At 31.8% G+C, this 15,349-nt stretch overlaps 1 protein-coding gene across 1 annotated transcript; it reads left to right on the forward strand.

Annotated features, from left to right (window-relative positions):
* Nucleotides 1-802: 802 nt before the first annotated feature.
* Nucleotides 803-15,019, forward strand: LOC111696456 (fibrillin-2). The gene is made up of 21 exons (XM_023466063.1): nucleotides 803-1,006; nucleotides 1,597-1,648; nucleotides 2,618-2,726; nucleotides 3,346-3,399; nucleotides 3,651-3,711; nucleotides 4,237-4,260; nucleotides 4,346-4,354; nucleotides 5,154-5,246; nucleotides 5,651-5,768; nucleotides 6,808-6,866; nucleotides 6,923-6,995; nucleotides 7,182-7,255; nucleotides 9,668-9,760; nucleotides 9,843-9,955; nucleotides 10,394-10,544; nucleotides 10,689-10,798; nucleotides 11,131-11,269; nucleotides 11,542-11,648; nucleotides 13,567-13,689; nucleotides 13,770-13,823; nucleotides 14,615-15,019. The coding sequence occupies exons 1-21, from the start codon at nucleotides 948-950 to the stop codon at nucleotides 14,875-14,877; spliced, it is 1,938 nt and encodes a 645-aa protein (XP_023321831.1). The 5' UTR covers nucleotides 803-947; the 3' UTR covers nucleotides 14,878-15,019.
* Nucleotides 15,020-15,349: the final 330 nt, after the last annotated feature.

Raw genomic sequence — 15,349 nt, forward strand, 5'->3', positions numbered from 1 at the left:
TTTTCCGTTATTTTCTCTTTTTCCGTTATTTGCACTTTTTCCAGTTATTTGCTTTTTTCAGTTATTTTCTCTTTTTTAGTTATTTTCTCTTTTTCCGTTATTTTCTCTTTTTCCGTTATTTGCACTTTTTTCAGTTGTTTGCTCTTTTTTCAGTTATTTGCTCTTTTTAGTTATTTGCTCTTTTTTCAGATATTTGCTCTTTTTCAGTTATTTGGTCTTTTTTAGTTATTTCTCTTTTTTCAGTTATTTTCTCTTTTCTAGTTATTTTCTCTTTTTCCGTTATTTTCTCTTTTTCCGTTATTTGCACTTTTTTCAGCTATTTGCTCTTTTTCAGTTATTTTCTCTTTTTTTAGTTATTTTATCTTTTTCCGTTATTTTCTCTTTTTCCGTTATTTGCACTTTTTTCAGTTATTTCTCTTTTTTCAGTTATTTGCTCTTTTTCAGTTATTTTCTCTTTTTTTAGTTATTTTATCTTTTTCCGTAATTTTCTCTTTTTCCGTTATTTGCACTTTTTTCAGTTATTTGCTCTTTTTTCAGATATTTGCTCTTTTATAGTTATTTGCTCTTTTTTCAGTTATTTTCTCTTTTCAGTTATTTTCTCTTTATCATTTATTTGCTTATTTTCAGTTATTTGATCTTTTTTAGTTATTTCTCTTTTTTCAGTTATTTGCTCTTTTTCAGTTATTTGCTCTTGTTTAGTTATTTGCTTTTTCAGTTATTTGCTCTTTTTAGATGTTTGCTCTTTTTTCGGAATTTACTTTTCTCTTCCATGTTTGTCCATATTTTGATTTAGAATGTTGACCCCAGAATTTTCTTTCTTTTATAAGTAAATTTCTTGTGTAAGTAAATTTCTTGTAAAAGTAAAAATCTTAATTAATAATAGATTGAAGTAAGTATATCTTGATTAATAATAGAGTAAAGTTCGTGTAGTTCAAATTAGTCTCATCATGACTCTGCTTTGGTCAATTCCTCTTTTAATCTCCCCTGCCTACATTCAGGGGTTTAAGTAAATAAGTTTTTTTAAATATAAACCTTGAATTTACGAGGCTAATAAGATCAAGTATGAGCCAACAGATAGAGATGGGAGCGTTCAGTTTTTTTATTTTGTTCGTTCATTGTTCATGAACGATACATTTCGTTAGTTTTTTTTCAATCCTTTTGAAAAAAGGATTTCGTTCGTATTGAAAATTATCGTTTATTTTCCATTTATTTTTTTACTGTACGATTATAAAACCGTTTGTTCAGTTCAAAAACAGGTTCGAGAAAATGTTTGTTTGCTAAATCGTTCTTTAAAAGCTTGCAAAACAAACGTTCGTTCATTTAAAAAAAATATTTTGAAAATTCTGTCCTTCAAATTGATTCTAACGATTTTTAACCATTTCGTTTTGGATTTTTCTTCGTTCGACTATTTTTCCTTTCTCTGAACAATCCAAATTGTTTGTTTATCTTTGGATGTTTTCTTCTGAAAGACACCATTTTTGAAAAAAAATTTCGTTCCGAAAAACGATCTTATCTCTACCATATAACACTTCTATTTTCATGAAGACTTTCTTTAAAAAAATATATTGTGGATTGTTTATGCAGATTAATTTATAGGAGCTCTATGTTTATGTCAACAACCAACATGACATATAGCAAATTCACAGAGGTAATAATAGAAAGGCATTACAAATCAACAAAAAATAAAAGGACATATACACGTAGGCGTAGCTCTCGTTGGCACTGACAAACCTGAATTCAATGTATGTTTCCATTTTTTTTTGCCATTTTAAGAAACATTGAGTTTAATAAAACGGATATCCCCCACCCACCAAAAGTATTAATTTTAGAATAAAAAGAACAATATCCCGACCCCACAAACAAATTAACGAGTCAATGTATTAAAAATGCAGTATTTCTGCGAAATTATTGCTTTGCCATAATGATAAAATAGAAGACGACATTTTCTTTATAACTACCGTTTTTAATATTGGATATATCATTTGGTCTCTGGCCCATCCCTCTGACTAGAATGTTACTCCATAGCACTTGAAGAAACATTCAGTGACATCTTAAAATTTTCTTTAACGATTATTGGCATATTTTATTCAAAGGAAATGAGTAACTAATTTTCAAATTCAGGTTTATTTCGACAGAAGATTCTTATTTCTAACAAATGATTAAATTAATTTGACATACAAATTGTTGTCAGTTTACGTTCAATTTCAGCACAAATAATTAACAATTGTGTTAAATAAGTACTTTTTTGATATTAGCGCTATAGTCGGATATATTTTTAATGCCGTTCTTTGATCTTTATTAATAATGAATTTCATAAATGTTCATATATGTTTGTTTGTCTACCAGCTTGTCTCTCTTAAAGTCAATAAGGGCCCATATTTATTTTGACAACACTCATTCCAGGGTTGGATGGACTGTCAAAATTGTAAATTTTTACCTGGAAAAACTGTTTACATTTATTATTTTTGAAAATGCGCAATTTTTTAACGGAGAAATCCGTGAATATATGCTTTTAAAGAAAAACAATAAAAAATGGCGAAGTAAAAAATTTAAAATTAAAAGCCATAATTGTTAAGAAATAGTTGGTGTGAATTCAAAACTTCTCTTCAATATTCAGTACAGAACATGGTCTCGAACAGCAAAAGATGAGAAAGATTGTGGATTTAAATGTCTTCATTTTGGAAACTGTAATTCTTTTTGGTTCCAACAAACTTCATTCAGTCCAGGTCTACTTTGTTATATTGAGGGATTGATGTATCAATGAACAAGTGAATTTACAATTTAAAAAAATCCAAATTTACATTTTATATTTTATGTTTTTATTTGACTTAAAGATAGCTGTTTGTATTCAATTACCACCGAGTTTTAAACATTCCATAAATTGTTTACTGAATATATCTAATCTTTATGGCAGTGTCTTTATGGCAATATACAGTGAGCAATGAGCATATTATCTCTAGTTAGTAACTTAAGACATGCAATTCGTACAGTTCAAACTTTTGTAATATTATTTGCTAGAAGCTCATCTTAAAAAGGGTTCTGGGTTACCCACAAAAGTTGAGATTTGACAGACAACTGTACGGAGTTTGTTAAGTCTATTTCCTTATATTCAGGGTTCCTTGTAGGCCAAAACTGGCTTACTTCTGTGCCTCACCATTTAGTAAACCATCAAAATACTCAATTGAGCGCAGAAACCAAAAAGCAAGCTTTAAATCACAATCTTTCTTTTGTTTTTTTGTCGTCTTTACAGTCTCATCCTCTGTAGGTAACCCCGTATAACTTGGCTGTGATTTGGTTGAAATCAAGAATAGCCAGCAATATTTCTTTATAAAATAACTATTACAGGCAATGTATTCGGAATATGTGAAGGAGCAATGCTTTCCACTCTTGTAGATACAGGTACTGGCAATTGCCAAACTACTTTCAGATATTGGCAAGCAGAATTGCAGGCAAGCATAAAACTAAATTGTACAAAATGATATTTAAGAATGATTGCAAATAGGGCTGTTTTTGATAAAAAATGTAGTGCAACCAAAACATAATTGCGCCGAAGTTTTGAAACCCCAAATAGTAACCTACATGAATCGACAGATTTTAGGCCAACAAACTAAAATTTACCTTACAGTAAAAACTGTTCTCATATTGTTCAGAGGATGGAATTAGAATTTTTATTGATGCTGGCAGCTATGACGAGTGGGACATAATTTGCAGGTACACTTAGAGTTGTTTATCGGTTTTAAAAACGATCGAAAAAAACGATCATTTTTCATCACGTTTTATTTTTTTTATCAAAACAAATAACCTGAATTTTTTCTAACCTTGGATTTTCCGACCAAAAAATGTATTTTCTCATTAGAAGGTTGTTAACCATCCTTAAAGGATCGTTTTCAAAAGCGACGAAAAACTATAGTTTTTTAATAATTGATCATTAAAAAAAATTAAAAACTATCGTTCTTGAAAACGATAGACTTGGGTTTCGTTTTTTCTTTGTTGTTTTCAAATCAAAACAGTTGTTATTTTAAAAAGTGGAAGAGATAGGTACACCATATGGTCCATTAAAAAAGATCTCTGATAGAATTATAAGAACACTGATTTAATAGGATTTTTGAGCTTCATATCATCTTACAATTAAAAAAAAAAACTAGAATGAAAATGAGGATAGTAAGCAATATCAAAACTTTATGATGAATCATGAAACATTATTTAGACTAATTTGATCTAATATTATTCTTTCAGTGGAAGTGAAAACTGCTGCCGCAGGTAACAACAATAATGTTTATTAATGAATCATTCAAATTTTATATTCCTTAATTTCTCAAAATATTTTCTATTTTTTTCTTTTCAGAACTGGAAGGTAAAAGAACTATTGATCCACTGGAATTTTATTCGTTTACACAAGATTACTTAAATTTTGTCTTCTGATTCCACACATTTCTGGTGTCCACTGTCAACAATATTATTTTGATTAGTTTGAATAAAAGAAACTTCGCTTGTGACTGGCCACATAGATTCAGCCTACTTACAAAAAGTCTAATTAATTTTTAAGAGAGGGTCGACTTTGAAGTGTCGCAACGCCTTGGGCTTTAATTTTACTACTCTAACTCACATATGATTTTCTGTAGCCCTTTACATGTACATTTTAGCTCTTAAATGCACTTGTTGTTAGCTTTGGATTTAAAGAAGTAATTGGCAAAATTCTCATCGATTTTTGCTTGAGAGACACGAACCCTTTTAATCACAGTGGCAATGGATATACAATGTAATTAACCTTTCCAAAATAAATCAACATCAAAAAGAAATAATTAGAAACGCAATAATTGTGAACACATGACCTGACTCATTAATTAATAATAAACATAATAATAAGCATTATAAAGGGAAAGTTTAAGATTTATTTTCATTAATATATATTTTTACTATATTTCAAAGTAATTTTTTGTTGAAATGGGCAAAATAGGAAATGATTAGTTAATCCATATAATTCATTTTTCATTTGACTCTTTTATTCCGGTACAAGATATTAAATCTTAGCCAATAATAACATTTGTAAGTGATGTGTAGACTGTAAGTGGGAATTATCCTCAACTTAACATTTTCTTAATTTCTTTACCTTGTTTATTTAAACATAAATAGTTAAATTAAATGTAATAAAGTGGCAGAGAATTGTGTGGGTTGTGGGAGGGGGATTGCAAGGATGACAATGAGTGTACCGGCACACTGACATGTGGCAACAACAATTGTGTAAAGTAAGTGAAACTTTAAAAGAAAAATTCCGGTTGTTTACAATTATAAACTGTGTCTATAACAAATTTGTTGATTTTTCACTGTGAAAAAAAACTATTAGGCATACTGATGGGTATTATTTAAAGAGCCTTTTTAAATATTCAAGGTTCTTTGATTTAAAAGATGTTCCACATGAATGTAATATATTTAGCATGTCTCAAAGGTGTTTGCTCGATAATTTTACTATCGCAAAAGATCAACAAAAACAAATAAATGGTTGCTATCTTTGGTCAGAGAAATATTTTTCGTAAGGTAATAAAAGCAATCTCAAAGGACAATAAATGTTAGTGAGTATCAGCCTTTTAAGATTCCTTTAGTGCACAGCAAAATTGTAAAAACAGACATCATCATTTTATCTATAAATCAGGCACTGGGGTGAGGGTGGACTATGGGATGCTGAAGATGATTGCTGTGAACCTCCGTGTACTCCAGACCATCCTTGTGTTGAGGGGGAGGGACACTGTGAAGTTGATGCAGATTGTCAGGTATAGTGTACTCCAGACCATCCTTTTGCAGAGGGGGAGGGACACTGTGAAGTTGATGCAGATTGTCAGGTATAGTGTACTCCAGACCATCCTTGTGCTGAGGGGGAGGGACACTGTAAAGTTGATGCAGACTGTCAGGTATAATGTACTCAATCCTTGTGCTGAGGGGGAGGGACACTGTGAAGTTGATGCAGATTGTCAAGTATAGTGTACTCCAGACCATCCTTGTGCTCAGGGGGAGGGACACTGTGAGGTTGATGCAGATTGCCAGGTATAGAGTACTCCGGACCATTCTAGTGCTGAGGGGAAGGGACACTGTGAGGTTGATGCAGATTGCCAGGTATAGTGTACTCCGGACCATCCTTGTGCTGAGGGGGAGGGACACTGTGAAGTTGATGCAGATTGCCAGGTAAAGTGTACTCCAGACCATCTTTTTGCTGAGGGGGAGGGACACTGTGAAGTTGATGCAGATTGCCAGGTATAGTGTACTCAATCCTTGTTCTAAGGGGTAGGGACACAGATAGTTAGGTATTAAACTGAAACACAATTACAATAGTTTTCACTTAAAAAGTTTTTGTCACAATTTTTCCAATTCCTGTTATGAAAATTTCTTTTCAATTTCTTACTATAAAATATTCAACAAACTTAAAATTAGACTTACATTTCCTTTAATGCCTTGTAAATTGAACACTTTTCAGGTCAGGATTGTAGCCTCATGTTATAGAATACAAAAAGAAATTCAATCATTTTAACCTGCTTTATTTTCACAACAATAAATGAGTTGTTTAATAGCCGGTTTCGATTCAGAAACTTTTAAAAACTTCAATTAAATCATTTTTAAAATTTAAGCTATTTCCAAATCGAGCAAAGTTGAAAATTTCAGCAAAATCTAGATAAAATTAGCTGCTTGAAACCAATTAAAAAGTAATTTTTCATACAACTATAAACCGCCAGACTAATTGGTTTTTAAGTATAATTAACTTGATTGATCATGTTTAAAAATGTGATAAAAACTTGGGTCATTAAAAGGTAATTTCAGAACCCTGGTTGGCTAAAGTGTGGAAATGACTTCTGTGTCCACAATACTTACTTTCCAAGGTATTTAAGATTTGATTTAAAATCATGTTAGATATAAATAAAGTATACAATTTTAGTCATCTGTTTCCTAAACATTCGTTAACCTTCTACCAAGCAACTGATAACTGCTGCTACAGGGTGTGCAACAAGGTAATAGGTTTGCTCCTGTAATGTTTCTGATCTAGGTTGAACTAAATAATTTAGAGCACATCAAAAAGGCTAACTTATTTGATCAAATGCACCTTATTCAAAGCTTGGGTATACAAAGAATATAATGAAGCTTAGTATGAAGTTTTTTAACAAAAACTTGTTTGGTCTATACAGATATTTTTTCAGCGCTACAGAGTTTGTGGGCATAATGTGGTTGGTTGTTTAAATGATGAAGATTGTTCCTCTGGACTCTACTGCAGGTTACTAAGCTATGGCTAGACAAAGTTCATTAAAGGGACTGTTGGCGAACAGGCGCGTAGTGGAGGTTTAACCTAGGGGGGTGCACTTTTTTTGTGCACCCCCCTAAAAAACCGGTTTTAAGAAAAAATAAAGTCTAAAATCTATATTATTCTACCTGAATTCTGACTATTAGTCATATGACTATAATTACCAATCATTTTAAATGAAGCCACGCGAAAAAATATTGTAAATTAGATTGAGGTACAAGAAAGAATTTAAGAAATAATCATTAAAGGACAAATTGTTACATTGTCGATTGAAAAGTAAAAAATTTGAATATTAATGTAAGTTTGGGGGGTCAACTTGACCCCCCTCCCCCAGCATATCCCCAGCAAAGATAGGGTTAAAGAGTGTCTAATTTAGATTTGTACCCTGTCGGATCAAGAGTGCTTGAGATATCTCAGAATTAGCCCACACATTTCTGATCCAGAGACAATGAAAAAATTGTAATAGTTAGACTAGGGAGGGAACCCCCGGATGCCATGAGCCTCTACTATGCAGACATCGAGCCTCCCAGAATCGCTATGCAGTAAATGAGCCTCCACCATACAGCACAGCTTTTCTTAAATCTTGATTTTTATGATTGATGAAAACTTTTAACAATTTTTTTTTGACGTAGTGGCATAAGAATTTTACTAAAGATTAGAATTGTTCAATGATTGTCATGATTAGAAACATATTTGGACTCATAAAGTGGTTTATAAGATTTATATTAAAACTTTAAACATTTTTTACGCAGAAAGGAAGATATTTGGAGAAATATTTCTGGAGTAAACTTGGTTTGTTTTGTTGTAATCTTTGATTTAAACAATACCTTTTTTTAAAAAATGTTAAGATTTAAATAATAAATACAAATTTTTTAGATTTAATTTGAACTTCAAAAAAAGGTATCACTAAAATCAAAGATTATAAAAGATAAAATGAAATTCAATTAAAATTTTTTTTCTAAATATTTTCCTTTTCGTGTAAAAAATGTTTAAAGTTTTAAATACCATTTTATTAGTCATAATTAGGCACTATTTATGATAATTCATAAATAATTCTCATCTTTGAGAAGCCTCTCATGCCACTATGTCTAAAAATTTGAAAAAAATCTGTTATTTAAAATTAAGTTTTAAAAAACCTCCTGCATTACACAGGCACATTTTGATGTGTTTTGCGTGCTCACTTCTTCAAAGCGGAGGCTTGCCGCTTGGTCCGCCTAGCAACTCTGGAAGACTCGTGTCTGTATAGCGGAGACTCATGGCGTTCAAGGGTTTCCTCCCTCGTTAGACACTTTTTAAGTTAAAGAAACAAAAATATCTTTTACATAATTTATTAGATATAGGTTTAACGAACATGTATATTTAGGGTTGTTAGTCATTTTTTAAAACGATCGTTAAACGATCGTTTTTTGTTTCGTTTTTCAATTGTTTTCAAAAACAATTGTTTCGTTTTCGGAAAAGGCTATCGTTTTTAAAAACAACCCACTCGTTTTGAACTTTTAGAAAACGAATAACAATCGTTAAAAAAAACGATTTGCGACCTTTTTTTATATGATTGTTTTTAAAAAAAACGATCGCTTTTGAAAAACAATCGTTTTTGAAACTTATTGACAATTATCTTTAACTATCATTAACGAAGGGTTGTTGTTAACAATCGTTAACAAAGGGTTGTCATTAACGATTTTTAAGGAAACGACAAACTTTATAAAAACGGTCGTTTTAAAAAAAAACGATCAATTAAAAAAAAATTCCATGCATCTTTATTGAATATCTTCTCACATGAAGTTAAACAGTTGTTGGGGAGCTAAAACTTCTTGATTTTTTTTTAAAAACTACTCAATGATAAGTACAGATGCCCTTCAGGTTGATTTCCTCCCTTTGTTAACGATTGTTAACGATGGGTTGTCGTTAATGATAGTTAACAAAGGGTAGTTGTTAACAATTGTTAACTAAGGGTCGTCGTAAACGATCTTTAACCAAGGTTTGTTGTTAACGATCATTGACAAAGGTTCGTCGTTAATGATCATTAACGAATTGATAAGTTTTATAAAACCGATCATTTTTATAAAACGAACTTTTAAAAAAACGATTGTTTTTAAAACGATCATCGTTTTCATAACAAAACGATTGTTTTTCAAAAATGAAAACGTTAACATCCCTATGTACATCCTACAATTATAATACCAGCAGATAAACATTAGTTTGATAATTACTGGAAATTGTATCATCCAAGTGGAAAAAGGTTGATTTTTATATTACTTAACACAAATATTTTCTGTTTGCTTTGCTAATCTACTGGTCATTTACAAACAGATTAAATAAGTTTTATAACTTCCAAAATGTAAAAGTTTATAGAAATAGTTTTTAAATCATTGTTTATGATATTAGGAAAGATGTAGCTCAGCCATACTGTGAAGATATAAATGAATGTGATCCAAATAATCCTAAGAATCATTTGTATCCTGGATTAGCATACTGCGGGTAATACTTGAATTTAATATTTATAGATGCTACATTCCGTTGCTAATTTTGATAGCATTAGAACTGGCCATCTCTGCTCTAGGATACACACTACCTGTACCAATAGTATTGGGAGCTTTAGTTGTTCCTGTCAAACTGGATACAATTCATGGATTCCTGTTGCTGGCTGCATTGATATTGATGAATGCGCAACTGGTAATTTTAGAATTTTAATTTTGACTAGCTTCAGATACAAATACTTATCTAGAAGTAGATTTTAAGCTTAATTTGTCAAGATCAAAAATCCTGTTGTTCTTATAATAGGTCCAGTTTGCGGACCAAATACTTATCTAAAAGTAGATTTGAAATTTAATTTGGCAAGTTCAAAAATCCTGTTGTTCTTATAAAAGGTCCAGTTTGCGGACTAAATACTTATCTAAAAGTAGATTTTAAGCTTAATTTGGCAAGATCAAAAATCCTGTTGTTCTTAGAATAGGTCCAGTTTGCGGACCAAATACTTATTTTAAGCTTAATTTGACAAGATCAAAAATCCTGCTGTTCTTATATTCGGTCCAGTTTGCGGACCAAATACTTATCTAAAAGTAGATTTGAAATTTAATTTGGCAAGTTCAAAAATCCTATTGTTCTTAATAGGTCCAGTTTGCGGACTGAATACTAACTGTTGGAACACAGAAGGAAGTTTTAAATGCTCCTGCAAGGCTGGCTTTAAAGATCTTGTTATTCCAAACGGTTGTGTTGATGTTAATGAATGTGATGCTGCCTACATGGGATACAATTACTGTGGGTAAGATTTTAAACATGAATAATCAAAAAAATTATCATCAATTAAGTTAAGTTCATAACCTTAAATACCATTTGCTTTCATGCTAGTAAATATTTTGAAAGGTTTGTAGTTGATTGATTTGATTTACATATTTTCTAATGTTAGGACTAACACAGTATGCACAAATACTGTTGGAAGTGCTTCATGTGCATGTGCTGTTGGTTTTAAAGGAGATCCATATACTGTGTGCGGGGATGTGGATGAATGTGCAGAAGGTAAACTTCTTGTGCTAAATTTACACCTCTAATTTTGTGACTGTTTTGCATTGTTAATTATTAAAATTGTCATCATGAGTTAGAACGAAGTACATTAAAAAAGTGATTAATTTTGATTTAAATTTGATTTTATGGCTATTAGAAGTCTATTAGAAGTTTTCTCAAAAACAAGTCAGCACTATCAGGGTTTTTAAACGTGATATTTGAACAACATTTAATTATTATAAATCTTTTGATTATGTTTAGAAAAAACTTGATGATTAAATATACTTTCATTAAAGCAAAAGTACCATACTATTTTCATCAATTTCAAAATTAAAATTTATTCTTAGGCATCTCCTGTGGAGTATCAACAGTTAAATGCTTTAACACTATTGGAAGTTATTACTGCTCTTGTATGCAGGGTTATGAGCGTTTTACTCCCGGCTATGGGTGTTATGACATAAATGAGTGTTTAACTTCTGTTTGTGGGTGAGGATTATCAACATATCTTACATTTTTTTTTATCAATATCAATTGAACTCAAGGGACTATGGTTCAACGTTCAATTCATAATGGTACCCTTGAAACCTTTATCTGATTATTAATGTGGAAGATTTTATTTTTATTCTAGCTTGAACTAAACAAATCTTAACAAGGAGTTGAAGGAAGTTACAAACATCAGACAGAGCTTTTAAGGGCAATGTTATAAATCGAACATGCCACTTCTTATGAAAAAAAATGACTATCAGTTTCTTTATTAGAACATATGGGTCATGCTCTAACACTGCTGGATCCTTCTCCTGCAAGTGTTCTGTTGGGTATACAGGAACTCCTCCCAATTGTGGGGATTTAGATGAATGCAGTGCAGGTTCTTTCATATTTTTTTCAAATAAAGGAAATCAACTCTAGAATAATTGATGATACAAAGTTTAGAAGAATAAAAACAATGGAGTGTTGAATGCTTGTCTGAATACAGTTGGATCATCCCTATAGTCCACTTTTAAACTAGTAAGAGAGTAGCATGCTTTGTTCAGCGGTCACCCTACCCTTAACAGAAACACCCTCTCAAGTAACAATTTTGCAGAAAATCCGCGGAAATTCCCATGAATCTTTCCTCGGAATCCGCGGAAATTCACAGGAAAATCCGGTGAAAATGTCGACAGCTTTTCCTAGGAATTTCTCGTACCCCATTCTGAGGCACCAGGTCCGAGGAATTTCTTGTAACCCATTCCGAGGAAATTCTCGTAACTCTATCCAAGGAATTTCTTGTAACCAATTCCAGGGAATTTCTTGTTACCAATTCTGCAGAAAAACCGGAGAAAATGTCGACAAAATTTGTGGAAATTCTTAGGAATTTCTAGCGATAAGGTCTTCAGAACCAATTCCTGGGAATTTCCTGGGAACTATTCCCAAGATTTTCTCAAGAGTTCCTCAGGAATATCTGCATATTCCTGAGTAAATTCACTAGCCAGGAATTCGGCCCAATAGTAGTGAATAACTTAACAACTATATTTCCCCTCCAACTTTTTAGCAGTATAACCATCTTCTTAAGTCAGAATGTTATAGGTGTTTATAATCTTACTGATCAGTTGTCACATACTTTGTTTATTCAGACAACTGAATTGTCAAGAAAAAATAATAAAATGAAAAAAAAAATTTAAAATTTTTTTTTAAAGGATGGTTCTAAAGTAAATTATCATTTTTTATCAATGAGGATGCAAAGATTTAGTTAGGGCAGTGCATAATAGAAAAGAACCTCAGAGACACCTATTGGAGAAAAACGGAACTTAAAATTTCTGTGATGAAGTCCTGAGAATTTCTCAGGAATTTTGGGAGAAATATTCCTGAGAAATTCTTAGGAATTTTTTGAGAAAAATTCCAGAGAAATTCTCAGGAATTTCTCGAAACTTATTCTCTTATTTAATTCCCCTAAAAATCCGTAAACTTGGTGACCAGGTCCTAAGAAATTCTCAGGAATTTCCGGAGAAGCATTTAGGAGAATTTCTCAGGAATTTCTTGGGGTGAAATTCCGTAGAAATTCCCAGGAATTTCTCGAAACTAATTCTTTTAATAAATTCCCCTTAAAATCCGTAAACATGGTGACCAAGTCCTAAGAATTTCTCAGGAATTTCCGGAAAAGTAATCAGGAGAAATTCTCAGGATTTTTTCGGGGTGAAATTCCGAAGAAATTCCCAGGAATTTCTCGAAACTAATTCTCTTAATAAATTCCCCTAAAAATCCGTAAACATGGTGACCAAGTCCTATGAATTTCACAGGAATTTCCGGAGAAGCATTCAGGAGAATTTCTCAGGAATTTCTTGGGGTGAAATTCCGGAGTAATTCCTAGGAATTTCTCAAAACTAATTCTCTTAATAAATTCCCCTAAAAATCCGTAAACATGGTGACCAAGTCCTAAGAATTTTATTAGGAATTTCCGGAGAAGTATTCCGGAGAAATTCTGAGGAATTTTGTGCGGAAAAATTCTGAATAATTTCTCGGGAAATTCTTGAAACTGAGTCCCAAAACTGTGATCCCACAAAAATCTCTCATCTTGGGGACCAATTCTGGGGAATTTCTCGAGAATTTCCTAGGAATCAGTTACAGGAAATGATTCTCGAGAAATTCCTCAGAAATTCTTCAAAGAAAGTCACCACGGTTGGAGAATCTGGGGAAATTCCTCACTTTTGTTACTTGGGTGCATCTGTGCAATAATAAATAAAAATCCACTAATTTCTCTTACAAGTGAGGAAGTTCTCAGAATTAATAATTTTTCAAGCTTTTTTTAGGTGTTCATAACTGTGATGGTGTGCTGAATGTTTGCCTAAATACAGTTGGATCATTTAAATGTACCTGTACTGCTGCAGAAAGCTCTTACAAGTCAACTGGTATCAGCTATGGTTGCAATGGCGGTGAGTTCTTTCTTTAGTTTATATCATTTTTCTTAATTACTTTTTATGTTTATCTGAGACTAACGACTATGTAATTTAAGGTGGCTCTACGCTAAACAGTTTACGTTTAATTGATGGACCTGATAGTTTTACTGGTATGTATATAATTCTACACAGTGGTAGGCGATTATATAAATACAATGAAGAGACTAACTTTGATTTTTATAAATCTTTATGTAAAACAAAAACATGAAAACAAAGAGAAGCTGTCAATTAAAAAAGAGTCTCTTTTCTTACTTGTAAGCTTGTAATTCAAAACAGGCTTGTTAACAATTAAAACATAAATTAAAAGTTGTCTTCAGCATATTAATTTGTCAACTCATATTCTTGTAAAATAAATAATAAAAAATAAAATGGAGCATAACATTTGTCGTCTGTTTAAGTGTTCCTTTTTCAAAAGATAACAAAAGAAACTAAGCCAATTTGTAAACAACTTTTATTTTTAAAATGTAACCAAAAAAAAGAAATTATTGCTTGCTTTTTTAGCCATTTTAATTAAATACTCAAGCTCCTCACTCTAAAACATTTCAAATTTTCATCTAACAAAATTTGTTTGTGCACTGATCAAATTTACTTTAGCAGAATCATTTAACAAAATTTGACAAATGATTGAAAATTTAAAATTTCTTATAGTGTTTATCCAACACAATTCATGCTTTAAAATGTTTAAGGTCTACAACATTGGGTTGCAAAGATATAGGGATTAGAAAATCAGAGTTTGCAGGATAGATTTAATTCCTTGACAATGTATTTGCTAGTCTATAAACATATGGAATATCTGATCAGTGCTTTAAACAAGCATAAATATCTGATCAGTGCTTTAAACAAGCATAAATATCTGATCAGTGCTTTAAACAAGCATAAATAACATAAAACAAACTTTAAGGGACTGTTGAGTTCAAAGATGGAAAAGGATGGAAGGGCATTTGCCATTATGGATTTGATTGGGGCGAGGCAAATGCAATTTGCAGGCAGCTTGGATGGGGCAGTGCTTACACCTACATGACAAGTAGAGCATATTCCGGAACCTACAGATTTGTAGATATGGGGTGTGTAGGTACTGAAGCTACTCTCAGTGACTGCCCAAGCAATACACCTACCACCCAATGTGGAGCTAACGTGGCAGCAGGGGTTCAATGTAGAAGATAAATAAAACAACAGGAAAAAGTATGTGAACCCTACCACAGCGCAGATTTTTGTCTTAAAATGCCTTTAATGTTTTGTGGTAAAAAATAGTTGGCGGTTTACAACGTTAAAAACTTAACTGTTTGCAATAATAAATTATAATATAAATATCGATTTAAGGAATTTGTTAAAGATTGAAGTAATGAAAATTGGAAAACTGTAAGATGAAATAATGGTCTCATGCATCATCAGAAACTTCTCATGGAGTGTAGTTCTAATCAGATGGTGCATCAAAATAGTACTATGCTGAGTAGTATTGGTGCTATGGCTTGTGGCTCGAGTCGGATCATGAATAGTAATAATATAATGGAACTCATAAAACTGGCACTACTTTCCATAGTGATGGCATGAATGCATTTGCTCTGATTGCAAGGGCACTATGATGCATAATAAAATTTTAATCAGTGCGGTCTTTTAGCAGGTAAAAATATATCCT

Source organism: Eurytemora carolleeae, unplaced genomic scaffold (genome assembly GCF_000591075.1).
Source record: "Eurytemora carolleeae unplaced genomic scaffold, Eaff_2.0 scaffold6, whole genome shotgun sequence".
Taxonomy (NCBI): domain Eukaryota; kingdom Metazoa; phylum Arthropoda; class Copepoda; order Calanoida; family Temoridae; genus Eurytemora; species Eurytemora carolleeae.